We start from the raw sequence: 27,354 nt of genomic DNA, 5'->3' as shown, positions 1-27,354 counted from the left end.
TCATATCCGAAAGTGCCCAAGGAAGAGAGTCCAAAGAGGCTCTTGCTCTGCCAGGCCGGGCACCTCTGAGCAGCCCATGGCCACCAAAGAGCCGCTGTGGGAGGCGGTCAGCGGCAGGGCCTTGTCCATGTGCAGGGGAGACACGGGAACAGACAACCTTTGCTGCTGCTGCTGCCAGCAGGCACAGAGGAAGATGATTGAGCACAAAGGCCATCAACTATCCCCCAGGGGTGGCATGAAGGCCAGTGGGGCAGACATTGTCTACAGGTCCCTTCATCCTGAGAGAAACAGCCACTGGGCAACTGCCTGAATAGCACAGAATAGTTCAGGTGGAAGGCACTTTCAGAGGCCATCTAGTCCAAAGTGCAAGACCTGAATGCAGCTCTGGGATGTGCTTCCTTGAACCTCCAAGGACCCTGTGCCCATTCCTCATGCCATGGGGCATCTCAGAAGAGGGCAGAGCAGGGTGATGCACTGCAGGGCTGAGGTGCCTCCCAGCCTCTGGTAGTGGCTGCAGGAGCCAGAGGGACCCAGCAAGTGCTTCAGTACACTGCCTGTGTGTGTGTGTGTGCAAGGCAGGGACTTGTGTCTCTGAAAAGCCCTGTGTAGATGAGCAGTGCATGAGGCCAGCTCAGATGTGGGCATCTTACAGAGTCCTGACATTTCTCTGTGTGGGTCTCTAGAAACAGCCCCCAGTGTTCCTGCGATATTTTTGTCACCCTCCTTGCCCAGGTTCATTGCAAATACCTCTCTCTGATAAATCACACTACCCTTCTTCTGAACTGGTTGTGACAGCCAACATGGCTTCATGAAGGGCAGATTGTGCCTGACAAGTCTAGTGGCCTTCCGTGATGGGCTTACAGTATTGGTGGAGAGGGGAAGAGCAACTCACTTCATGAACCTTGACTAATGCAAATCATTTGACACTGTCCCACATGATGGCCTTGTCTCTCAGTTGGAGAGACATGGATGTGATGAATGGGTCACCTGGTGGGTAAGGAATTGGCTAGATGGTCACCCTCAAGGAGCTGCAGTCTACAGCTCAGTGTCCAAGTGGAGATCAGTAAAGAGTGGTGTTCCTCAGGGGTCAGCATTGGGACCAGCACTGTTTAACACTTTGTCAGTGACATGGACAGTGTGACTGAGTGCAGTCTCAGCAAGTATGCTGATGACACCAAGCTGGGTGGTGCAGTCGACACACTGGAGGAAGGGATGATATGCAGATGGACCTGGACAGGCTTGAGAGATTCTCCTGTGAGAGCCTCATGAGGTTCACAAAGGCCAAGTGCATGGTCCTGCAACAGGATTGGGGTGATCCCAAGCACAACTGCAGGCTGGGTGGAGAATAGATGGAGGGCAGCTCTGAGGAGAAGGCCTGGGGTGTTAGTGTATGAGAAGCTCAACCTGCACCAGCAATGTGAGTTTGCAGTCCAGAAAGAAAACTGTATTCTGGGCAGCATCAAAGAAGTTTGGCCCAAAGGTTGAAGGAGGTGATTCTCTCCCTCAGCTCTGCTCCCAGGAGACACCTTCTGGAGTACTGCATTCAGCTCTGGGGCCCCAAACTCAAGAAGGACATGGAAGAATTACAAGGAGTCTAGAAGAGGCCAGAAAAATCATTGAAAGTCTAGAGCGAATTTTCAGTGAAGACAAACTGAAAAAGATGGTTCTCTTCAGCCTGGAGAGACCCTATAGCAGCCTTCCAGTACCTAAAGGGGGCCTTTAGATAATGTTTTAAAACTAAAAGAGGGTACTTTATAATTAGGTATAAGGAAGAAACTCTTTTCTTTGAGGGTGGTGGTCACAGAAACATGTTGCCCAGAGAAGTTGTGGCTGACAACTTGCCCCTTCGTGACCAGAAGCCTCCCGTGCCCAACCAAAATGGAGACCCCCTCTGCAAGGCTGCCGTTTAACCTGAGATTTTCTGCATAGGGCCTCCTCTGCACCACAGAGCCCCATCTCAGCTCCCACTTTGCTGCAAGTGCCTCCCAAGGCTGCTCCTGCCAGCAGAGACAAGGCCAGGGCTGAGGGGAGGGGGCTGGAAGGGCCGTGGCAGTGGGGTCCCAGCCACTGTGTGGCCTGGTTGCCCCACAGTAGATGTGCTGGCCAGCAGGCCTTGTGAGGTCATCCAGAGCATCACAGAGCACCCCAGGGCAGCAGTGATGGCACTGGAAGGGTGGGTGGCAGAGCCCAGAAAAGGGCTGGCTGTCCCCTCTGCTGCAGCCACCTGATGGAGCGTGGCAGGAGGAGGGCAGGCAGGGCTTGTGGGTGCCGTGCTCAAGGTTTTCAGTTTCTTTACATGGTTCCTAACCTGAGACTCATTCATCAAGGGTAAATCTTCCTTGCAGAGGACCTTGTGAAACTCTGGGATTTCGCAAATGAATCTCATTCTGTTTTCCAAGGAGAATTGAGCCTCTCTTTCCCATCTTCTGATGCTCTGCATCAGGGGCAGAATAACTCCATACATCACAGCAGTCTTGGACTGGACTGCAGGAAGAGCAACCTGGAGGAAAAGAGCCTGGGCACAACCAGAGAAGCCATATGAGCCAGCAGTGCTAAACACAGATATGGTCATGTTCAAACTGGGCTGCACTAGAAGGAGTGTGTCCATCCAGGCAAGGGACCTGTACTCCTCCACAACACCATACTGGTGTGGTCCTAACTGGTAGAGAGCTTCCCAGTGCAGGGCTCCTATTCTGAAGGAATAGGGAGGAAAGGAGAGGTTTTAGAGGTGCCATCTGCAAGCCCCTGCACTACGGGAGCCTCCTGGGCAGCAGAGCCTGTGCCACCATGGCAGCAGCTGTGTGGGGCAATGGCTTTCTCAACGCTGTGCTGCACACTGCCAATACTTTTTCAATACCTCTCAAGCAAAGCAATGCCTGGGATCTCTTCTGTGAAATCCCCCAGATCCTCAAGCTCTCCTGCTCAGACTCCTACCTAAGGGAAGCTGTGATGATTGTGCTTATTGCTTTTCTACTGTTGGGGTGTTTTTTCATTGCTCTGTCCTATGTGCAGGTTTTCGGAGCCATGCTGAGGATCCCCTCAAAGCAAGGACGACACAAAACCTTTTCCACGTGCCTCTCTCACCTGGCTGTGGTCTCCCTGTTTGCCAGCACAGTCACGTTTGCCCACCTGAAGCCCCCCTCAATCTCTTCCCCTTCCCTGGACATTGTGCTGGCAGTTCTGGACTCAGTGGTGCCTCCAGCAGTGAACCCTGTCATCTGCAGCATGAGGAACCAGGAGCTCAAGGATGTAATGTGGAAACTCAGGATTGGGTGTATTTCATAAGCTATTAGCTGACTGCATTTTTTTGAAAATCACTCAGAACGTTACTCATGATACGCCAAGCCTGATTTATATTCTTGCTTTGTGTTTTATTTTTCCAGTTTTATTACAATTGTTGTTCACCATTAAACCTCGTTACTCATCGTGCCTGTGTATTTAAACCAATTTGAACCAGTTACAGTGACTCTCACTTGCCAAGGTGATCGGCTCCAGGGAAGAGGTATTCTGCAGAGGAGCAGGGGATCGAAGTGCGCAGGGGTTTCCCTCTGTAGTATGAAGGAAGCCCCAAGGGAGTGCGAACAACCAGGAGTGTTGTGCACTGAGCAGGCAAACAGGGCACGGGGCGCCAGTCAGGGTATGGTGTGGCAGTCCGTGTGGCTGTTCATGCAGGTAGGGTGCTGCAGTGAGCTCCCGTTAGAGACCACTCATTGCAAACAGTCAGCAGAAGGCCACCTCCACACTTGCGAAAAAGGAGGTGGGGACCCAAACTGAGCTTCTGAAAACGCATGCAGCCATGCAGGTGTCAGGCTGTAGGGAGTGCCAAAGCTTCACACCACCTTTGGGCAGCTGCAGAGACAGCAATTGCATGAGACGTGAGCGGGTGAAAGACCTGCTCTGCATAGTAGCTTAGGTATGAAAAGAGGTTGAAAAAAACAAAGGGCATCTGGGGTTCAGAGAGAGAGATAGACTGGTGGTGCCTAACTGGCCTCTGTGGAACAAGAACAGGCACCAGCAATTACCCAACATAAAGGGAATGCAGTATTCATCTCCCAGCAGACACAAGGCAGAAGCTGCAAGGATATGAATGAATGGAACCAAGTCCAGGCTTGAGGTGGCAGGTAAAATCTGCCTTCATCCATATCACCCTATCAGGTAGACCTGAACAACAGGTATAAGGCCCTGGAGGCTGAAAGGCAATCAATGGATGGAGGAGGCTACAATCCCTCTCCACCAAAGATACTGCGAGGTTTGGAAAGGCCAACCCCCTGTACAGTGACCACCGGCAGGAGGAAGGAAAGGCAGGTTTTCGTTGTGGGTGATTCCACTATCAGGGGAACAGAGGGTCCAATATATAGAAGGGACCCTTCTCTAAGGGTAGTCTGCTGCCTTCCTGGGGCCCGGGTTAAGGACATCAAAAGGAGACTTCCCAGCTTGGTTCAGACTATTACCCATTGCTTGTCCTGCATGTGGGAGGAGAAGTGGCAACACATAGCCCAAGAGCAATCAAAAGGGACTGCAAGGATTTGGGATGGATGATCAGGAACTTGGCTGTACAAGTCATCTCTTCTCCTCCATTCTCCCCAGTACTGACAGCAACAGGAACAGAAGGATAGTGTCCATTTACACATGGCTCTGTGTCCGGTGTCATGGCCAAAATTTCAGGTTCTTTGGTGACAGAAAAACTTACCTGGCACCAGGCTTGCTAACATTGGACAGGATTCATCTTTCCCAAAGGGAGAAGAGGGTTCTCAGTTGTGAGCTGGCAGGGCTAATTGATTGGATTTTAAGCTATATTCGATGGGGGAGGGGGATATCATCAGGGATGCTGGTGATAAGGTACAGGATGACATCTATGAATCTATGCAGCTCTGCCTAGGTGGGGACAAAGTGTGAGTTGAGAGCCTATGGGTGAGGACTAAAGGGCAGGCCAACAGGGGTGACATTGTGGTGGTTGTTTACCACAGGCCACTGGATCAGAAAGAGGAAGTGGATGAATAATCAGTAATAAATGACTGAGTCCCAAATAGGATTGCAATTAAAGTTTACAATTTATTAAATGACTAGAGGCAAGCAAACAGTGCTGGGTGTGCCGGGAGTCTCCTGACTCAATTCCTGGTAAGAAGAGGAGTGAAATATGACCTGTATAAAGTGAAACTATTGCTAAAGTTCTTACAAAAGAATGGGGCCCCCAGCGACAGCTTTGGTGGTGTTTGAGGTAAAAACTTGGGAGAACACAGGGACAACTATATGGGATGCTGCCTCATGGGGAGATACAACAGCTGCTGAGGTGATGACGACCTGGCACTTAGTAACTGAGACATTGAGATGATGGCAAATGGAAAACAGGGTACAGACAGTGGCCACTCAGGCTACGCAGGTGGGTGAAATAAAAAGCGGTGACTGCGTACTGCCAAAGGAAGTAAACCTGACAGACTTGGGAACAGAGGCAGAGACAATATCTCAGCATGTCAGCATCACCAGTGCCACCACCCACAAGGCCAGCAGCACTGCCCATGGGGGGTCCCTTTGATTCCTGAGACTGTTCAATATATCAACAGCCCTCAGCGCCCCGCTGTTGTCACTGCCCACAAGGCCAGTAGCGCCGCTTGCGGGGGATCCTTTTGACCTTTGATCATTGGAAATAACTTCATAGGGAAGCAATAAAGGGGGAGGGGAGGAGGGAGGTGAAAGAGGGGGCAGGGCTCATTTTCCAGTCCAAGTTCAGGATCCTGGGCAAAATGACTGGAACTGCTTCCAGCGGTACCTCATTAAAGAACTGTGAAAGACGGTGATCACTTATGGGTTATTGGCCCTGTATATGCAGTCCCTGATGGAGAATGTCATGACAGGACAGCTTTTAACCCCCTTTGACATACGACAACTGGCAGCGATGATATTAACTCCGACACAAAAATTATTATGGGAAGAGAAATGGAGAGACTTGTGCGAACATGCAGTGCTCCAAAATGTAGAAAGGCAGTCAGGGGATCCTCTTTTCAGAGCTGGTATACCTCAGCTGATGGGTACAGACCCGATAGTGGATCCACGCCTTTAAGCACGTCTAGATCCAGATATCCTCTGGCTGACTGCGACCCTAGCCCTCCAGGCAATGTTAAGAATTCCAGAGACTGCAAAGCCCGTGCTGTCCTTTACAAAGGTCCAGCAAGGGGTGTCTGAACCATACATGCAGTATACAGATCAGCTTTGCGAGGCACTATATAAGCAGTTTGGCAATCGGGAAGCAAAAGGCACCTTGCTACAAAAGCTAGTGGTAGAAAACACAAATACCAAATGTAAAAAAGGTGCTACAGGCTCTGCCTGTGAATACAACAATAGCTCAGGTGATAGAGGCTGAGTGGGTTCTATCGAACATCATACTGAATTGCTGGCGTCCGCTTTTGCAACAGCACTAAGCATCAGTCAGGACCCTAAGGATCAGAAAAAATGCTATTGGTGTGGAGATCTGAGCCACCTAGTCTTCGCATGTCCCTGGCAGTTCCACCCACTTTGTGTCCCAGGTGTGGGAGGGGACACCACTGAGCAAGCCAATGCCACCCTAAATACAATGCGGAAAGGCAGCCTTTGCCGCCACGACAGGGAAATGCGAAGAGAAGCGCGGGGCAGGGCCATGTGACAACACAGCACCCCTGCCTCCAGGTCAAAGAAGGAACTTCCCACAAGGGAGGGCTCCAAATGTAATGCTAACACAGGGTCCAGTGCCACCTGCAGTCCCACTGCCATGGTTACCACCATGGACACCATCTCAGCTAGAACCAGAGAGAGCGCTGGAGTGGACGTCTCCACAGTAACAGATGCCACTTTGTGGGCTACTCATGTTCATAAAGTTCCATTGAATGTCAAAGGACCAATTGGGAATGACTATAGTGCATAGCAGCTAGAACAATCAAGTACAGCTTTGACTGGATTGTTTGTTTTTCTGGGGATAATTGATGGACAAATATATAATGGACAAATCCAAACTATAGCTTGGACACCGTCTCCACCATTGTCAATACCAAAGGAAACTAGAATTGCTCAATCAATTCTTTTTGTACTGGGTCTGGCTGGAATGTTAACTTTCCCTGCAGCAGCCCATACAGTGCCGTACTCTGTACTTGTAGCTGGAACAGCAGTGTTATCACACCAGTGTTGTGTCTACTGCTGAGCAGCAGTGGCACAGCATTGGGCCTTTCTCTAACCCTCCTAGGGGGTGGGCAAAAAGGTGAGGAGAGAAACATCACTAGGGCAGCTGACCTAAACCAATCAAAGGGATATTCCATACCATGTGATGTCACACTCAGCAATAAAAGGTGGAAACAGGAGGAAGAGGGGAGGGGTGGGCTCTCATTGAAAAAACGTCGGTCCTTCTCTCGAACACCGGCTGCGTGTGTTGAGGCCTTGCTTCAAGGACGTGGTCAATCATCGCTCATTTGTGGGAAGTAGAGAGTAATTTCTTTCCTCTGCACTTCCATATAGCCTTCATTTATTTTGTTTGTTTGTTTTCCTCCCTTCTTTTTATTTTTCCCTTTTCCCCTCCCTTTCCCCTTTCCCTTTTTATTCCCCCTTAGTTAAATTGTTTAGTTCATGATAGTCTTTATTTAATTGTTATTATTATTTCCCTTTAATTAAATTATCCTTATCTCAACCCGTGAGTTGTTCTTTGCTTTACTTCTCCCCCTCCTCATCTAAAGGAGGGGGAGTGAGAGAGCGGTTGTGGGGTTTAGCTGCCCAGAACAGTAAAACCACCACACTTTTCCAAGCAGTAGTACTGGCTGTGGACTCTGTCAGGGGAGCAACTGGGTTTCCCAAGGTGTTTTGGGCTGCTGACATAGCCTAGCATCAGCCAATGCTTACTGTTACCCTTTGGAATAACTGAGCACCCACACTCCAGTCAATGCAAGATGCTGATGGACATTGGAGAAGATGTTACCATCATTGCCATTAAAGACTGTCCCTCTGCTTGGCCCATGACAACTCCCACAGGCAGATCGGTTGGAGTGGGAGGAATGTCAAACAACTTTCAGAGTGCCACGATGCTTACTATAAAAACCCAAGAAGGTACTACGTGCACAGTACGCCCTTACATTGCTAATATCCCCATCAGCCTGATGGGGTGAGATGTGATGGCACAATGTAAATTCACCATCTCCTCCCCTGAAAATTTTCAGTAGCGGACATCAATGAGAGACCGACACTCTGTCTCACATGGAAAAGGGAATCACCAATATGGGTGGATCAATGACTACTTACAAGAGACAAGGTCATGGTGCTGCAGGAGGTGGTTCAAGAACAACTCCAACAAGGACATATTGTTCTGACAAACAGCCCATGGAATTCACCAGTGTTTGTTATCAAGAAGAAGAGTGGGAAATTGAGATTACTGCATAATTTATAACGAATCAATGTAGTGATTGAGGACATGGGCTCCTTGCAGCCAGGATTACCCTCACCTACAATGATACCCCATAGTTGAGACATCGTTGCTATGGACTTGATTGTTTTTTCTCATTTCCTTTGCATCCTGATGATGCTCCTCATTTTGCCTTCTTGGTACCAAAGATCAATAGGAAAGAGCCTATACCGGTATCATTGGACCGTACTACCACAGGGCATGAAAAACTCCCCAGCTGTGTGTCAAACCTGTGTTGCAAAAGCTATCCAACCAGTATGCCAATGCTTCCAGGAGATACATATATACCACTACATGGACAATATCCTACTAGCTGGACCATCTGGTGATAAGGTCCAAGAGGCACTGCCTGCCTTAAAACATGTGTTACAGACAGCAGGACTCCAAATTGCCCCTGGAAAGGTACAGACCCAAGCACCTTAGGAGTATCTGGGGTGGAAGATTTTACAGCAAACCATTCAACCACAGCAGATATCCATTAATGCAGATGTTAAGACACTGAACAATGTACATAAATTACTGGGGAATATAAACTGGATTAGAGTACAGTGTGGGATAGACAATTCAATATTGGCACCTCTATTTGAATTATTAAAGGGAGACACTGATATTAATGCCCCAAGGCGATGGACTGAGTAGGCTCATAAAGCATTGCAAATGGTTAATGAAAAAATCTCGGCACAGCAATGCCATCGCCGTAGTGAGAACTTCCCCCTTCAATCATATATTTGTAATCAAGAACAACAACCAGTGGCTATTATTGGGCAATGGGATCCCTTCCATAAGGACCCCTTAGTAGTCCTGGAATGGGTCTTTTTACCCCATCAACCCTTAAAAACTATTGCAAGATGAGTGGAAGTGTTCTCTGTCCTAATAAAGAAAGGACATGAGAAAATAGTTGAATTAGTGGGAGAAGAGCCCAATCTGATTATAATTCCCGTAGTAAAAGACTATTTCACCTGGTGCTTGCAGAATAGTTTAGAGCTCCAAATAGTGTTAATGGGATTCGACGGACAGATTGATACCCACCATCCATCTCATATAATGTTCTCTTCTTATAATAATATAAAAACTGTAGAAACAAAAGCTTGAGCGAGGTTGAGATAAATAACTTGGTTGCAGTGTTAAAGATGAGCTTTGCACAGTGGCCAGCTGCGGGCTGGTTGAGGTGCATGTCTGAGGATCTCTAACCAATTGTATGACAGATCTGGGTGCATGGGCAGCACATGAGGCTACAGGGAAAGTACATGTAGTGGAGAAAAATGGCAATAAACGCCTTCTGTTCAAAAGCCATCGGGAGTTGATGTCTTTCATCCCTTCAGAGTACCTCTTGCTCTAGCCTGGGCAGAGGGGCTGGCCCAGAGGGGCACAGGCACTCTGTGCCAGGGCTCCACTGGGCTTGGCAGCAGGGGTGCCAGCATCTCATGGACCTCCATTTCCTGGTGCCATGGCTGACTCTGGCCCTGAGGTTGTTGGAGAGGCCAAGAACCACCTTTGTCCCAGATGCTGTGGTGCCTTCCAAGGGGATGGGGCTGTGGTGACCATGCCCAGAGCCCTGCAGCAGCCTGTGGCAAGGCAAACGTAAGCACGGCGGCAACAAGCCCTGCCTGCCCTCCTCCTGTCACGCTCCATCAGGAGGCTGCAGCAGAGGGGACCCACAGCCAGCCCCTGCCTGGGCTCTGCCAATCGCCTCTCCAGTGCCCTCACTGCTGCCTTGGGGCACTCTGTGACATGCTGGGTGACCTCACAAGGCCTGCTGGCCAGCACATCTCCTGCAGGGCAACCAGGCCTCACAGCGGCTGGGACCTCACCACCATCCTTCCAGCCCCCTCCTCTCCCCTTCCCTCAGCCCTGGCCTTGTCTCTGCTGGCAGGAGCAGCCTTAGGAGGTGCTTCCTGGCTTCCCCTTGCTTCCTGCCAGCTGCTGCCCACTCGGGCTCCTGTCTCATTATTACAGTCCCTGACAAAAGGTCCCTCCCCAGATTTTCTGTAAGTCCTCCTTTAGGTACTGGAAGGCTACTGTAGGGTTTCTCCAGGGTGAAAAGAACCATCTTTCTCAGCCTGTCTTCACTGAAAAAATACCCTGGCCTTCCTATCATCTTTTTGGCCTCTTCTAGACTCATTCTCATACTTCTGTGCCCTTCCTGAGCTTGGGCCCCAGAGGTGAATGCAGTACTCCATGTGGGGTCTCACAAGAGCAGAGTAGAGAAAAAGAATCACCTCCCTTGACCTGCTGGACAAAATTCCTTTGATGCTGCCCAGAAAACGTTTGGCTTTCTGGGCTGCAAGCACACATTGCCAGCACATGTGGAATTTCTCATCCACAAAAATGCCTACGTCCTTCTCCTCTCTATCTATCAGAGCTGCTCTCTATCCATTCTCCACCCAGCCTGCATTTGTGCTTGGGATTGCCCCAACCCAGTTGCAGGACCTTGTATTTGGCTTTTGTCAATGTCATGAGGTTCTCACAGACCCCTCTCAAATCTGTCAAGGCCCCTGTGGATGGCATCCCTTCCCTGCCACGTGTCAACTGCACCACCCAGCTTCGCGTCATCAGCAAACTCACTCAGACTGCACTCAATCACACTGTCTACGTACCAACAGATGTTGTACTACCAATGCTGTAAGCCCATTGGAGATGGCCACCAGAGTTGACGGGCACGATCTGCCCTCAGTGAAGCCATGTTGGCTGTCACCAACAGCCACTGGTTGGCTGTCACCACCAGTCCAGAAAGGCAGGGTAGCATAACATAGCAGAGAGGGATTCTTGCAATGAACCTGTGCAAGGAGGGTGACAGAAATGTCACAGGAACATGGCATTGCCCTGCACCCACAGACTTACCATGGGGAGGTGGCTGTGAAAATTTCTCCCCCTGCAACTTCTCCTCTGCCTTCCCCTCCCATACACAGGGTGCCTTAAACCTCTTTCCCCCTTCTCTCCTCTCCCCATGTCAGCTGCAGGCAGTGCCCCCAGCCCTGCTGCACCTTGCAGAGGAGCTGGTGCTTGGTGGCTGAAGCAGCTTCTCAAGTAGTCCAAGCCTGATACAAACTCCAAAGCCTCTCACAGTGTTAATGGTCCCACTGAGGGACATTACTGACAAAGACTCCCCATAGACTTTGATTCATGGAAAACTGACTCCACAGTCAGTAAGATTGTAAAGTAGGTATGTTTATTCAGTGCTGGGCAGTGCAGGGGGTAGTCATACCAAAGTCGTGCATGCCCTAACGCGGCAACTTGCTTTGGTTATATGCAGTAAAGAGTTACATATGCATGAATTTTCCCAATATGCCTATACATATGCATAACCTATCCCTGCTTAGTATTAAAATTAGCTCCAATAAGTCATTTCCATAAACTGCTCCCATCTGTGCTTGCACAGTGTCTTCTGATGGTGGGCACTGAGGGTCGTGGGGATGAAGTAAGATGTCTTCTTGGGGTTGAACTTTTCACCTCATCTCCTTGCACATGCTCTCTGAGCCCTTGGTCACAGTCTGGTTTGTTCCAGTTCTCAGGGTCCGAAGGATTCCTGTTATCTCGAGGCCTTGCAAGTTTGACATTCTTTATCTTGTCCTTTTATGAACAGTCCTCCTTATCTCTGAGCCATTGGTCACAGTCTGAACCATAAGGCTGGTTTGATCTGGTTCTCGGGGTCCCAGGGGCTCCTGTTATCTGAAGGTCTAAGCGCACCACAGGCACATCGCAAATGTAGCACATATTAAGCAATGAGTGTTGCCTATATATTCATTCTAAATCAATTGCTATCTAATTTCTAACCCCATGTCTCAACTTGTTAGAGCAGGAAAGTGCAGGCAATGATGATGGGGAGACCAAGGCCAAGTAAAGGCGGACGAGACTGAGGAAACCTTGATGTTCCTCATGAAGTCCAACAGTTGGGCCCTGACCCCAGTCTGTGGGAAAGGAGATCCTGTCCCTCCAGTGGGGTTTAGGGCTCCTGTTGGGTCAGACCAGTGTGGGGATGAGCAATGTCAAGTACAAGGCTACACGTGGACATTTCCTAGACTCTTGGAGGGGGATAAGGAAGCCTTGAGATCCTATTGCTGTAAGGAAAATGTGTCTTCTCATTGACATCACTGACAGAGACAAGAGTCAGAGATCAGCAGATAAAGACGTTCCCTCTGTTGGGGACTTTCAGCCTTGCAAAAGAACCTTGATCATAACCACCACATGCTGTCCCTGTGCTGTCCCATGTCTACACCTGTTTCCATGTAGAACTCAGATACCCACCCTGCTTCTCATCCTGCTCTCACCTGAGCACCTTCCTGCCTTGACTGATGTCTCTCCATCTGCCCTCAGTAATCCATGAAACACAAAGCCAAGGGCTGATCCAAACACCCTCTGGGTGATCTCTTGCACCCCAGGTCTGCTCATTGAGTAAGATTTCACCTCAGCTCCCATCTCACCATGCCCAAAACTGAATTTTGTGACATTTTCTTTCTCATGCTCTTTCCTATTAGGAGGAAAAACTCCATCACTGCAACCACCCCTCAAGCAGTCTCTGCATATTTCTTTACTGCCCAGAGCCTGCATGACACAGGGTCAAAGAAGCTGTCAGCCTGTGCCACGCTGCTCCAAAAATAGCCACAGCAGAACTGAGTCAAGGGGGATGATAACCCAAGTGGTCTGGGTGGCCCCCACTGCCTCTATTGCTGCCCCGTAAGGGCTTTCCTCCCTGTCAGCATGTCCTGTCCCACTGGCTCCTAAGGTGTCCTCGTAGTACCCAGGCCTTCTCCTCAGGGTCCCCCCTCAGCTGCTCATGTCCAACCCTGCCCTGATGGATGCAGGTATTCTGCCCCATGTGCAGCACTGGCCACGTCTCCTTGCCAACTTCAGGGGTTTCTGTTGGCTGAAGGCTGGAGATTCCCAAGGTCAATTCCTCCTGCACTGAAGCTCCATTTTGTCACCTGTTCAGGATTGAGTGCAGATGGCTCATTCTGATCACAGTATTGATCACAGGATAACAACATGAGGATTGTCAGGACAGTACAGGCACTAAAAGAGGTACTCGTTTGGAGGCATTTCTGACCCAGGCAGGAATTACCATGAGAACCATCTCTGAAACACCCAATGACACTACAAAGCAAGCAAAACCAGAACCAGAGTAAATGAATGTTGGGCTGTTTGTATGCTAGGGTATTTTGCAGGAAAATATATACCTATACAGACATCCATGCAACGTGGAATCTTCCAGCATCTGGTCTTGGACCCTGTGTAGAGCCAGGACCAGGCCCCAAGATCCTCTCACATTTGCTGAGCAGATAAATTCCAATGGGAATCTCCCACGTAGAATCACTGAATCTCTTTCAGCACCAATGATAATGGAAGGCACCCAGATGCAACGATTTAACTGCTTCCTTCTCCTATCTGGTTTTAGTTAGGAGCTCCTTTCTCATCCGTGACAGGCTCCTGCCACCTTTTCTTGACTTCATTTGTGTCTGGGTGGACTGCACTTGGGTTCAAAGAGGAGATCCTTAAGCATTAACTGCTCCTTGTACCACTGCTCTCTGCAGGACCACATCCCATCGAAATCCTCCAAAAATGTCCACCAGCAGGCCCAAGTCTGCTCACCTCAAGGCCTCTGCTTTGCCTTGTTCCTCTCTCTCAGCAACCTCAACTCTACTTTCTCATCCCTTGCTTTTACACCCATAACCACCTCATCTTGGTTTATAATATGATGTCTTGGAGGGCACCTCATCTTATTGGTTCCTCAGTCTCCCATGCCATCAAGATATTATCAAAAAGCTCCCAAATCCTTCTGGACATTTTGTGTAAAGCTATGCTGAAGAAGAGAGTCTGCTCCTTACAGTTTATCTGGTCAAGTACCTTTTCCAGTGCACCAAGGGATGATGTAAGGGGACCAGATCTAGACACCACATCTTGGGACCAGGTCTGGGGATGAGATCTGGGTCAGCCGTGGGCTCTGGGCTCCGTAGTCAGCACTTGGGCTCAGCTGTGGTGTGTAGGGCCTGCAGTCGGCGCTCGGGGTGAGCCGTGGGCTCTGGGTCCCGGAGTCAGAGTTGCTCCACTCAGAAGACAGTCTATCGACAGAGAGACCCACCCCAGGTGCTCTCTTGCTTGCAGAAATTTGTTCACAAGTAAACACAGAGGTTTGGGTAAGATCACTGGCATGAACAGTGAGCTGCCTGAGATGGGAAAAAGCAGAATCAGGATTATTTTGGGGTTGGACTTGATGATCTCTTGAGGTCCCTTCCAACCCCTACAATTCTGTGATTCTGTGATTATGAGTGAGGATCTTCTGCAAATGGTTCTGCCTACGTGATATCGATCAAAACAGAGATACCTGTCACTGAAAATTGTTACTTTCAGAGTTAATGCTGAGCAGGGGTACTACATTGTCTGGACAGATTACTGTCTGGGGATGCTGTTGCAATTCACTGTGCAGGATTTTTATGTTAGATGAGTGGCAAGATACTTTTTCAGTTTAAGAATGGAAACTTCTGTCCACTGTCAGGCCAGTTGAAGTCTGGTTGTTCAGCATAGGAAAGACTGTTACTTTTAGGGCAGGAAAACTAAAGCTTGAGGACAAAATGTCTAAGCAGAGTATTGTGGAAGTCATCTGACTAATGCATGCCCTCCTTGGACTCTGTCTGGGCAGCTTTTGGTCCTCTTCCAGCTTTGGGTGTAGGAGGGGAAGGAATTGCAAATGAATACCCATGCCCTGCTGGCTTTAGAAGTGGCTAGTGAGTAAAAACCATATGCTGTGGGTATGAGTGGAAAAACCTACTGCCTTTTGAGCATGTTTTTTCCCTTCAAGGAGATATAACCCTGCACTTATAGAAGGGTCTACATTTCTAGCCTTTTATATTTATTGCTACTCCACTTGCTTTTCATTTAAGAAATTTTAACAGCCAGGGCCCTGGGCTTCTGGTATTACTCCCCAGCCTTGCCTAGCAGCCTTGGGTCCTTGTCCCCATACTGACTGTGCCGGTGCGAGACAAGCAGAGCCAGCAGTGTTACAGCTATGGCCACAGATATCTCCATGGGATCACCTCCTTCATGCTCTCTGGCCATCCCATCATGACTTAAATCACCCAATGTCATCCCCATCCAGCAGCTGACACCCAACAGCTCCCCTGCAGATGAAAGGAACAGGACAAGAAAGTATTTTGTGGCTGACGATTAAAGGAAAATTCATATGTTTGGCTCTCCCCTCCTGTTCCTCCCTAGGAAAGGCTTAGTCAAGAGGCTTTGTGTTGAGATTCAGCACCTGCTTGGCTTTAGGTTTCGGTCCCGGCCACACACAGATCCAGGTTGATCACTGGAGAAGTTCCTTGTTTTGGACAGTAGGGGTCTCTAGAGGATCACAAAAGCTGCCAAAATTCAGCAGCGGCTCCAGTTAACACATCAGGTGGAGTTGAGGTTTTACTTTGCTTTCCTCCATTTGACTAAAGGTTCCTTCAGCTACAGCTTCCTACATGTCTTTTTTAATCCTTTGGCATTCAGGGTGTCATGCTGTGTGCTTGGGACAAAGATTTCAGTATTGGCAACCAGAACAACATCCCTTCTCATAATGCTGTTGGTTCATTGTCATCCCATCACAGGAATTAGGCAGTTGCAGCTCAGATCGAGCTGATTCCCCACCACCTTCCTGAGTGAGAGGGTCAGAGAGATGGTGAAGTGCTTCAGCGCCTTTCTCCTGCCAAAGCTCTGCTCTGACCTCCTGCCTCCTGCCTGGGGTGTCTCAGTGCAAGCTCTTGGGGTGGCTGCCACTTTTTGGTGCAGTCCTAGATCTCCTCGCCCATAGCAGGACTGCAACTTGATGTGGCAATGCAACAAGATCTGCTCTTCTGCTCTGTTTGTCTTCCACTCTTTGGCTGTTTTCTCTGGGCTTGCCTGCAGTGTGGGGGGCTGTGGATTTCACCTGCCAGCCTGCAAATGATCTGGCTGCTATTGTAGCTGAGTTGGAGAGACCAGTATCTGCAGTGTCTGACAGCCGCCTTCCACCAAACCAAAGCCCTGGGGAATGGCTTGTGAGCCAGGACACCTCTCTCCAACAGTAAAAGGAACAGAGGGAGTGATAAACTTATTAGTCTTAGCCACTAAGGTGGGCTTCAAAGGCATTGCTTTCCAAGAGGGCCTCCAACACCTGCTAGCAGATTTACCACTATGCATCACAAAAATATAAAAACACGTGGAGTACTTGGATTGGAAAAGAGCCAGCTTGTCTCTGTGCAAAAGGGGGGAATGAAATGGGGAAACTAGGGAGCACCTTCAGTCACTGCCGAGTATAAAAGGTGATGGAAAATGAAATAAATGCCTGCCTCCAAGTCACCTAAATGAGCTGCCGACTTCTGTTTTGCTGCAGCTGGACATGTTTCCTTCATTATCTCCATGTACTCCTGTTGGATCTGTGTCAGGGGATGAGGGTGACACTGGGTGATATAAGAAAGACATGGAGATGACCCAGGGAGATATCTGAATCCACTTCACTGTCAACTCTCATCCCTGTACAGTGCTCCTGTATGGTTTCACGCTGAATTGGCTAAATAGCTGAAAACATTAAAATTACCAGAGGAGGTCACTATTGAGCAGGCTATTGATGGATGTCTTCAGAGGTGGCATTGCAAACTTGTGAACCAGGCTGTGGATAAGGTTACTACACTCCTGCAGTCCCTTGAGACAGGGAGGGCTCCTGGAGGAGAAGAACCAGGGACACGGTCAGGAAGGAATCTTCTTGGTAGTCAGATGGAAAGCAGCCCTCACTGAAGAACTACAAAAAATCCAGCAGTTACTCATCCCTTATAATTAAAAAGGAGTTACATGTGCTAGGGGCACTGAGGTTTTAGAGGACATGTATTTTAGGTTTTGATATAACTGCCCAACCACTCGATAGCTTTGTAAAAAGAAATGCAATCTGGTGGTTGACCCCAAAACAAGAAGACTCATGACTGTGTGCATGACTGGTGACCCAAGGTTTATTGCGTGTTGGCCTGCTCAAGATGTGGTACTCAAGCTGTGGTGCAGCTTGACCAGCTACAGAAGAACATAGTATAAGCTCTCTGAGGTTTAACTGTGATCACCTTGGAGACACGTCTTGTTGGAAATCTGGTATTGCCATACTTTCCTCAGTCCTTAGCTTATGTAAAGTCACCTTTTGGTGAACAGATTATCGGATATTGTTGCCATTTTTGCATACCAAAGTTTGCCACCACTGTGCATTCAACTCTAACACGTTATGCAGACTGGGGGATGAATGGACTGAGAGCAGCCCTGTGGAGGCCTTTTGGGTGTCGGTGGGTGAAATACTCAACCATGAGCCAGCAGAGTGTGCTTGCAGCCCAGAAAGCCAATTGTTTCCTGGACTGTATCAAAAGGAACCCAGCAGCAGGTTGAGGAAGGTGGTTCTCATCCTCTGTTCCACTCTCATGAGACCCTTCTGGAGCACTGCATCCAGCCCTGGGGTCCCCAGCCTTGGAAGGACATGGACGTGTTGGATCAGGTCCAGAGGAGGGCCATGAAGACGATCAAGGGAGCACCTCTCCTATGAAGACAGGCTGAGGGAGCTGGGGTTGTTCAGCCTGGAGAAGAGAAGGCTATCGGAAGACCTTAGAATAGCCCTCCAGTACCCAAAGGGGGCTACAAGAAAGCTGAGGAGGGACTCTTTGTCAGAGGATGTAGTGATAGGACAAGGGGCCATGGTTTTAAACTTAAGAGGGTAGATTTAGATGAAATATAAAGAAAAAAAAAAAAAAAAGATGAGACGTGGGAACAGTTGTTCCACTGTGGATGCCCCATCCCTGGAAGTGTTCGAGTTCAGGTTGGATGGGGCTTTGAGCAACCTGGTGTAGTGGGAAGTGTCCCTTCCCATGGCAGGGCACTGGAACTACATTATCTTTAAGGTCTCTTCCACCCCAAACCATTACAAAATTCTATAAATGTGATGTTCATAAGGAACTGAGAAAGAGAACTCAGACTTCCCAACTTTAAAGAGAAAAGAAATTAAGTTTCAGCACAGCTTGGCAACCTTTGTACCGTTGTTCACTGCATTACTTTTCTCAACAAATTATGACACTGTCCAACAGATACAGCAACACTCAGTCTCCCACAATATAAGGCAGAATTTGTTATTCGCAAAGCTCTTAAACAAACCCCTATATTTTTACTCATTTCTGCACAATGAAACTGATAAAATAGAAGAGTTATATTCTACTGAAGAGAATGCAAGGGCAAAATGCACCTCTATGCCTCTATGGTATCAACTGTAATTGGTGGTGCTGAGTCCTCCTAGGGCCTTGCTCTAAAATAAGCCCCTCAACATTTACCATAAAGGGGTAAATAGGGGCACAGAAGGTGCAGCCTGTTATTCCAGGCCTCTCATTGTAATCCAGGCTCTAAGCATCCACCAGCAACGAAAATAGAGAAAAGGTACAGACCTCTACCAGAAATCAGCAGTTTTGTTACCAAAAATGGTTACTTCAGTCCATACTTTTGGTTTCTTTTCTTCTTCAGGGAAAGAAGATTCCCTGATATCCGGGGGAAATTTGTCAGCTATTTTTCATGTGCTCTCATAGCCTGGAGTCTGAAGAAAAAGGAAGAAGACAGTAATTTGAAGAGAGAGTAGAATGGCTCCTTTGTGGCTTCTGGTAATATTGGGGTCATTAAAATATTTTAAAGTTCTATGAAAGTTCAGACTTTCTGAAAGCAGACACCACCACCAAACACGAGCTGCACAGATCCTAGCTCAGTCAGAATAGGGCTGCTCAAACAAATCCAGTGGAAACAGTTCAAATGGATCTGAATAAATAGATAAATAAATAAATAAATAAAGCGAGCTTTACTTGGTATGATGAGCCCTTCTTCTGTGGACACTGCAAAAAGAAACATTCAACGTGACTCCAAGGAAATGATATCACTACTTACAAAAAGCCTTTGTGTAGCTCCAAGGATTATCTGTCTTTCAGCAAACCTCTTACCAAGTCTTCTTGCCTTGCTCGAACGAGCTGCAAAGCCTGGGACTGTGAACAAGTGCAAGTACAAAATCTTGTAACCAAGTGCAAGGTCCTGCACCTGTTTCAAGTAAATCCCAACCACAACTACAGGCAGAGAATGGCTTGAAACCAGCCATGAGGAGAAGAACCTGGGGGCGTTGGATGACAAGAAGCTCGACATGAGCTGGGAATGTGAGCTTGTAGCCCAGAAAGCCAACCGTATCCTGGACAGCATCAAAAGAAGTATGGCCAGCAGGGCAAGGGAAGGGATTTTGTACCTCTACTCAGATCTCGTGAGACCCCACCTGGAGCACTGTGTTCAGTTCTGGGGCCCCCAGCACCAGAAGGACATGGACCTATTACAGAATCACAGAATCACAGAGTTGTCTAGGTTGGAAGAGACCTCAAGATCATCGAATCCAAACTCCAACCTACCTTTCAGTAAAGAAGTTCTTCCTAATATCCAACCTAAAACTCCCCTGGCGCAACTTTAACCCATTACCCCTCGTCCTGTCGCCAGGCACATGGGAGAACAGACCAACACCCACCTCGCTACAGCCTCCTTTAATGTACTTATAAAGAGTGATAAGGTCGCCCCTGAGCCTCCTTTTCTCCAGGCTGAACAAGCCCAGCTCCCTCAGCCGCTCCTCTTAGGACTTACTCTCCAGACCCCTCACCAGCTTCATCACCCTTCTCTGGACTCTCTCAAGCACCTCGATGTCCTTCTTGTAGCAAGGGACCCAAAACTGAACACAGTACTCGAGGCGCGGCCTCACCAGAGCCGAGTCCAGGGGGACAATCACCTCCCTAGCCCTGCTGGCCACACTGCTTCTTATACAAGCCAAGATGCTGTTGGCCTTCTTGGCCACCTGAGCCTATTAGAACAAGTCCAGAGGAGGCCCACAGAGATTAATTGAGGGGCTGGAGCAGCTCTCCTATGAAGAAAGGCTGAGAGAGATGGGGTTGTTCAGCCTGGAGAAGAGAAGGCTCTGGGGAGACCTTAGAGCAGCCTTCCAGTACCTAAAGGGAGCCTACAGGAAGGCTGGGGAGGGACTTTTTGTCAGGGAGTATAGTGATAGGACAAAGAGGAATGGCTTTAAACTAGAAGAGGATAGATTCAGATTAGATTTTAAGAGTGTTTTTGTTTTTTTTTCCTGTGAGGGTGGTGAGGCACTGGAACAGGTTGCCCAGAGAAGCTATGGACGTACCATCCCTGGAAGTGTTCAAGGCAAGGTTGGATGGGGCTTTGAGCAACCTGGTCTAGAAGAAGGTGTCCCTGCCCATGGAAGGGGGTTTGTAATGAGATGATCTTTATAGGCCCTTGAACCCAAACCATTCTGTGATTTATTCTGTAATTCTAGTCTCACAGGGCTAGGAACACACAGCCTTTTTGCAAGAGCTCAGAGCCTCATCCAGAAGACTGCTTGTTTGCAAGAATCATCAGTGGAGGAAAGCACAAGGGAAGGCACACTGTAGAATCCAAGAAAAGTTGTGTTTGGAAGGGACCGTAAAGATGATCAAGTCCAACCCCCCAAAACCAAACACCAGGGACCCTTCCCACCTCTTGGGACATCATGATTCTTGAAGGAGTCTGTAGGATGCAGAGAGAGTCAAAGTGAAAGGACACTGCCTTCATCCAATTTCCCCATGAATAATTTAAAAATAATATTAAACCAAAGGTAAAATAAACATTTAATAAATATTGAAATTAAAAAAATAATCCACTCATGATTGTCACTGATGACAAGAAGGTGCTTTGCTTTTAATACAGGTTGGGCTCACAGCTGAGTTTGAGGGAGCTTTTCAGAATCTGAAAACCAACAACAAACCTGTCAAAGTATTATCGAGTTCAATGCAGAAAATAGTAGTTTCCCATAAAACAATCCTAAAGAACTGAACCACCAGATCCTTAGTGTAACTTTAGGATTTTGCAGTAACTCACTAATATTCTCAAGAATGTAAACTGCACCAGCTTCAGACCAAAGCAGATGGTGCAATATTTTCTATCCTCAAGCACCCAAGAATTATAGGTAATGCACTCCCTGGATGAACCCCTGAGACCCTCTAGAGCCTGCTAGCTGCATCTCTCCACCAGTGCTGGTACATCCTGTAATTTTATTCCTGTCTTTCTTTTCCCACTATGAAATCCATCCTGAAAGAGCAATTAGGAGTAATCCTGTGTCTGATATAAATGAGAGAGTTTCCTGCAGGACGTGCTGTAACCCATGATGGCGTAGGTGGCCCTTGAGGGTTACATCTAAATGGAGCTCTCAGGTTTTGCTGCTAGTGTGTCTGCTGAATACACCCAGCTGTAAAAAGTTGTGCATATTGGTGTACAAATCCAGAACACATCCATATCCAAAGCACATTGTTTTTCCATATCATGGTGAACTCTTCTGGCAGCCACTGACCCTGTGTTTTGCAGCATATCCTCCACAGCCCTGTCACTGTGACAGCGGGGCTGGAGACAGAACTGTTAATAAAAATCCCATGGACTTTGAGACCCAGCAAGTTTTCTCATTCCTGGTACCCTAGAGCTGAGATTGGTGGACCAGGAGGTTTCTCCCATCCTGTCACCATAGATGCAGCCACTGCTTTTACCACTTACAGGTACAGCTGCTCCACCTCATAACTGATGCAAGGCGTTAGTGCAAGATTGTACTTTTTGCACAATGCTTTTGTGCATTGCTTGTTGCAAATATCACCCAATGCGTTGTCCACTAAATGTTGCTGTGGTGAGCCTGGGGAGGCTTCAGCACCATGAAAGCCAGGCTGCTCTGGAGGAATTTGGTGACCCTAGGATCCCACCCTACCCCCTCAGCTTCAGAGTACCTCATGGGCACCTCATCACAGTTTGGGTGCTAAGAGTTACAGCGGTGAAAATCCCACCTCAATGCAGCTCAATTTCAGCTTCATCAGCAGTTTGATGGAGCCAAAACACGGGACCAAGCTGGTTCTTCTGGGATGAGGGAGTTTTCCACCCTGGCTGCAGGATCACCACCATCCAGCCCAGCATTGCTGTGTCCAGGTCCACAGTCCCCAGGCTGGGATTTAGGAGAGACAGCTATAATTGAAAAGCATCTGTATGCATTTCAGCTGTTGGTGTCAGGCTCTCGGCATGAGTCCCAGCTGCCAGGCACTACATCCACATTCCCTGTGCCTTTCCCATTCATCCCTCCAGCCTGTCCAGCTCCTGCAGAGGGCTGGGGCCCAAATCCCTCTGGGGTTTGAGCTTTGCTCAGGATCTGCCCACCCCAAGGAGAGATGCCAAAAAGTGCACATGTGGGGCATTGGGAGGAGTGGTGATGCCAGAGAGGGTGAAACCATAAAATATAGAATGACTCGAGTTGGAAGGAACCTTAAAAATCATCCCATAGGCAGAGATGCCACCCGGTAGATCAGGTTGCTCAGGGCCTCATCTAACCTGGTCCTGAACACCTCCAGGGATGGGGCATCCGCAGCTTCTCCAGGCAACCTGTGCCAGTGCCTTACTACCCTCTGAGTGAAGAATTTATTCCTAGTGTCTAATCCATTTCTCTCCAATGTGGAGATCAGGATGTCATGTGGGACCATGTCAAAGACCTTGCAGAAGTCCAGCTTGGTGACATCAGTTCGTTTTCCGCTGTTGACTGATGCAGTCACCCCATCATAGGCCACCAAGTTGGTCAGGCATGATTTGCCCTTGGTGAAACCATGCTGGCTGTCTCATCTTTGTCTTGCATGTCTCGCCCTTGTCTTGCCTTGACATTGCTTCCAGGAGTATCTTTTCCATGATCTTTCCTGGCACAGAGGTGAGGCTGACCAGTCTGTTCTTCCCTGGGCTCTCCTTTCTACCCCTTTTAAAAATGGGAGTGATGTTTCCCTTTTTCCAGTTACTGGGAAGTTTGTCTGGCTGCCAGGACTTCAAATATGATGAAGGGAGGCTTGGTGACTCCATCAGCCAGTTCCCTCAGGACGCTGGGAAGCATGTCATCGAGCCCCATAGTCTTGGGTGCTTTCTTACCCAGGGGGATGTGCTCTAAGTCCTTGTGTTCTGAGGGAAACATCCTTAAGGAGCTGCCAGCTCTGCTCAGCTCCTTTTCCAGCAGACACTGGGTGCTGGAAGTCCCCCATCAGGATGACAGCGTGTGAGCATGATGCTTCCTGTAGCTGAAGCAAGAAGGCCTCATCCACAGGCTGCCCTTGGTCAGGCAGCCTGGAGCAGACCCCGACCACAAGGTGTCCTTTATTGGTGTGGTCCATAACTCTTACTCACAAGCTCTCAGCCCAGCTAGCTTACTGCCCACAACACTCTTGCCCCACCTGGATAGCTGTGCCCCATCCAGCATCAGCACACCTGGCCCCTCAAAAATGCACCCAATGTCACAGAACCCAAACCCTTGGGCATGGCACCAGCCTCTCAGCCAAGCATTCACTTGTCCCATTTGTCTCCTTCTTCCTGGGTCCCAGTCGCCAACTGGGATGCCAAAGGAGAACACTACTTGTGCTCCCCATCCCTTCGATATTTTTCCAAGGGACATAAGATCCTTTTTATATTTCAGAATGTCCTTGCTAGAGCATCGCCTTGCTACTTGAAAATGTAGGAAGGTGTGGTGGTCTTTCGGACCCAAGAGAATTGTTAGCCCTAATATCATGAATGTGGACCCCAGGCAGGCAGAAATTCTCTGTGGAGAGATAGTCTGGACGGCAAATGGAAGCCTTGGTGCCTCTTGTAGATGAGTCTCCAATGACTTAACACCCTTCATGCCTTCTTTGTGGCACTGGTTTGGATACAGTTGGGAGAGACTGAGCCCACCCTGTGTGTTGGTCTTTCTGAGGTCTTTACTATTTCTCCCCGAGTCTCCTCTCTCCTGCCTTAGGACCTCATTTCTATTGTGCAGGGGCACTTCAGGGGCAGGGGGAGGTTTCTTTTCCAGCTCTGATCAGACAAGGGTCTGCTTTTCCTTGTCCTGTGAGTCCAATACCCTTCCAATACCTCGCTCTGCAAGCATGGCACCCAGAGGAGATTCAGGGCTTGTGGGAAAAGACAGTTATAAAAAGGCAGAACAACAGAGAATTTTATTAACTTTCAGCATCTCAGCTGATTTTCACCTCTCCTTCCCCTGTGCAGCGGGGCTCCTCTCACTTGGCAGATCACAGAACTAAACAACGGTTTGGGCTGGGAGGCACCTTAAAGACCATCTCTTTCCAGGTGCCCAGGACACCTCCCACAAGACCAGGTTGCCCAAAGCCCCATCCAACCTGACCTTGAGCACTTCCAGGGATGGGGCATCCCCAGCTTCTCTGCATGACCTGGACCACTGTCATCATGAAGAATTTCTTCCTAAGATCTAATCTAAATCTACCACCTTTTATTTTTAAGCTGTTACCCCTTGTCCTGTCTCTACACAACCTGATAAATCTCTCCCCAGCTTTCTGGTGGGCTCCCATGAGAGATGGGAAGGGCTGGCATGCCAGTGGCAGCACTCAGCACCCCTCTGGGCTCCCTGGGCAGAGCAGGGTGAGCCTGGAGGGATCAGGTTTTTTTGTCCAGCCGACATGCACCGGGCTCACACCAGGTGAGCTCCACTTTGGTGCAAACAGCCCAGACCTCAGCGGCTTCACTTGTGGAACCCCTCTGCTGACATCTGCCACCCTTCGAGCTGCTGATGCCCATTCTCCTGACCCCCACCCCACCTCCTCCACATCCAGCGTCATCCCAGCTCATTCGCTCTGCTCTCTTCAGACTTTTGTATTACCCAGTCCTCGTGGTGCAGATTATCCCGCCTGTGGCAGAGGCTTGCATAGCTCAGAGGGAGCTGAATCCCACGTTGATCAGGTTTCCGTCAAGCACTAAATTCACCCTGCGGCTCCTCCCAGCCCAGCTGTGTGCCTGGAGGGCTCATGCTTGGTTCTTCGGCTCATTAACCCCAAGGAGACTGCTTGGCATCTTAACTAATTACAGCAGGGATGACAGCCTCCTCACACACACGTGTGAGTAGGGGAGGTTGGACCCATTTGTGGGTTCCCCTGCTGTTACTGAGCCGTTTTTGCAGCTGCTCCTACCAAGGCCTTGCACCAGCCTTAATGATTTCTGACTGATTGCTCTCCTCCCACTTCTCTGTCAACCTTTGGCTGCTTTTCCCTTGGCTTCTCCTTGCCACACTAGCACATGTGTTAATCAAGCATTTTGTCATCATGAGTGATGTTCATTAGCAGCAGGCGAGGTGCTGAGATGGGACTGGCATCCCTGACCCCCCTCCTCCTCCCCGCCAAAAATGTTGCCCCGAGCATTTCTTCTCCTTCCCTTGCCTGCAGCACTTTTCTGGCACTGCTTGCTGCCTCTGACCCTTACACCCAGGGTGCCGCGTGTGGACCAAGTTTTCACCCCAGCCCACAAGAAGACCCTGGCCCAGACCTCAGGACCCCATTGCTGCCTGTCCCCGGGGCTGATGGAGATGCTGACTAATGGCACAGGGCGAGGGTACCAGCGGGTGGTGTGGGTACACCCTCCCCGCTACTGCAGCTGCCATCACCCTGCTCCCCAGCACCTGCAGCATCCCTCACACCCCCTCCTGAGCCACTGCCTGGGGCACAGCCCTGGGTAATGGGGGCCTGGGGGCTGCCTGCTGCTGCCTCCTGCCTGTCGCCACCATCCAGCCGAGCCCCGGTGTCCTGTGCTGTCAGCCACGGCAGGGACAGGTATTTCTGCACCTCGATGGCCGGGCTCCGGCGGTCGGGGTCCAGCCTCAGCAGGCGACGGAACATCTCCTGTGCCCCATAAGCAAAGCCCTGCCAGGATGGAGGCACCTCCCGCCCCTCCGCACCGCTCTGCCAGGCGCTGAAGTCCTCAAACTGGGGGTCAGGGCTGGCAGCCACAGCCCAGGGGAAGCAGCCGGTGCAGAGGCAGAAGAGCAGCACGGCAAAGGCCCAGACATCAAGGCTGGAGTCCAGCTCCAGAGTGTCTGAGCCCTGGAGCAGGCAGAGCTCTGGTGGGGAATAGGGCAGGGTGCTGGACATGGCACGAACGGCAGAGCCCTGCAGGCGGGTGAGCCCGAAGTCGCCCAGCTTCACCCGCCGGCACTCACAGTCAAAGAGCAGCACATTGTCCAGCTTGACGTCCCGGTGGACCAGGGCCCGGCTGTGCATGAAATCCAGGGCCTCCGCCAGCTGGGAGGCGCAGCGTTTCACCAGCACCTCCGCCAGGCCCTCCTGCGGGAACGGCAGCACTGTCACCACCTGCCACAGGGCGTGCTGCAGCCCCCAGCACCCTGACTGGTGCCTCCAGCATGGGCTTCACCCCATAACAGCCCCCAGACACATCCCCATGCTGCTAAGTGTGTCCCAATTCACAACAAGAGGTTGGTTAGGGTTAGGGTTGGGGTTAGGGTTAGGGTTGTTAGGGTTCCTGCCCCCTCCTTGCACCCCCTGCCACGCCACCCCAGTACCTTCTCCTCCCTATTCCCTCCCCAGCAGCCCCCCAGCAGCCCCCCAATCCTTGTCAGAGTCCCTGAAATTCACGCACCCCCGGGGTGAGGAGGGTGCACAGGTCCCCAGCAGGAGCGAGCTCCTGCCCGAAGGCAAAGTGCGTGGCGCTCTCGAAGGCGACGGGCAGAGCACGGATGCAGGCAGCGTGGCCAGAGAGGCACAGGGCAATGCAGTACTCCCGCAGGAACGCCCTCCACTCCGTATTCTCCTTCAGCATCAGCTTGAGGACCACCGGTGAGCCTGACAAGCCGGGAGAGGGTCAGCAGCTCGGAGGGATGCTAGGGGTGAAGTGGCCATGGGGTGAATCAAGACAGGGACCCCCCAAAGCTCCTCACCACCATCCCGGGGCTCGGTGAGCACCACACGGCCATAGGTGCCGCTGCCCAGCTCCTCCAGCACGGTGTACTGCTCCTCCAGCTCCTGCCGTGGCACGGCCTGGCCCGTCTGCACCATCAGCTGCTCCAGGAACACCTCGTTGTCCTCCCCGTCCTCCTCTGACTCCTCCAT

General features: G+C 49.9%; 1 protein-coding gene across 1 annotated transcript; it reads right to left on the bottom strand.

Moving 5' to 3' along the window:
* On the bottom strand, positions 1 to 27,354 carry LOC311220305 (putative serine/threonine-protein kinase SBK3; the record flags this gene model as incomplete). Its single annotated transcript, XM_084303813.1, has 4 exons — positions 1 to 171; positions 25,927 to 26,571; positions 26,885 to 27,087; positions 27,183 to 27,354. 4 exons carry the CDS (start codon positions 27,352 to 27,354, stop codon positions 1 to 3), a joined length of 1,191 nt encoding a protein of 396 aa, XP_084159939.1.

Source organism: Netta rufina (assembly GCF_964035555.1).
Source record: "Netta rufina genome assembly, chromosome: 31".
In the NCBI taxonomy this organism is placed as follows: Eukaryota; Metazoa; Chordata; class Aves; order Anseriformes; family Anatidae; genus Netta; species Netta rufina.
This window is presented reverse-complemented; position numbering and strand designations above follow the sequence as displayed.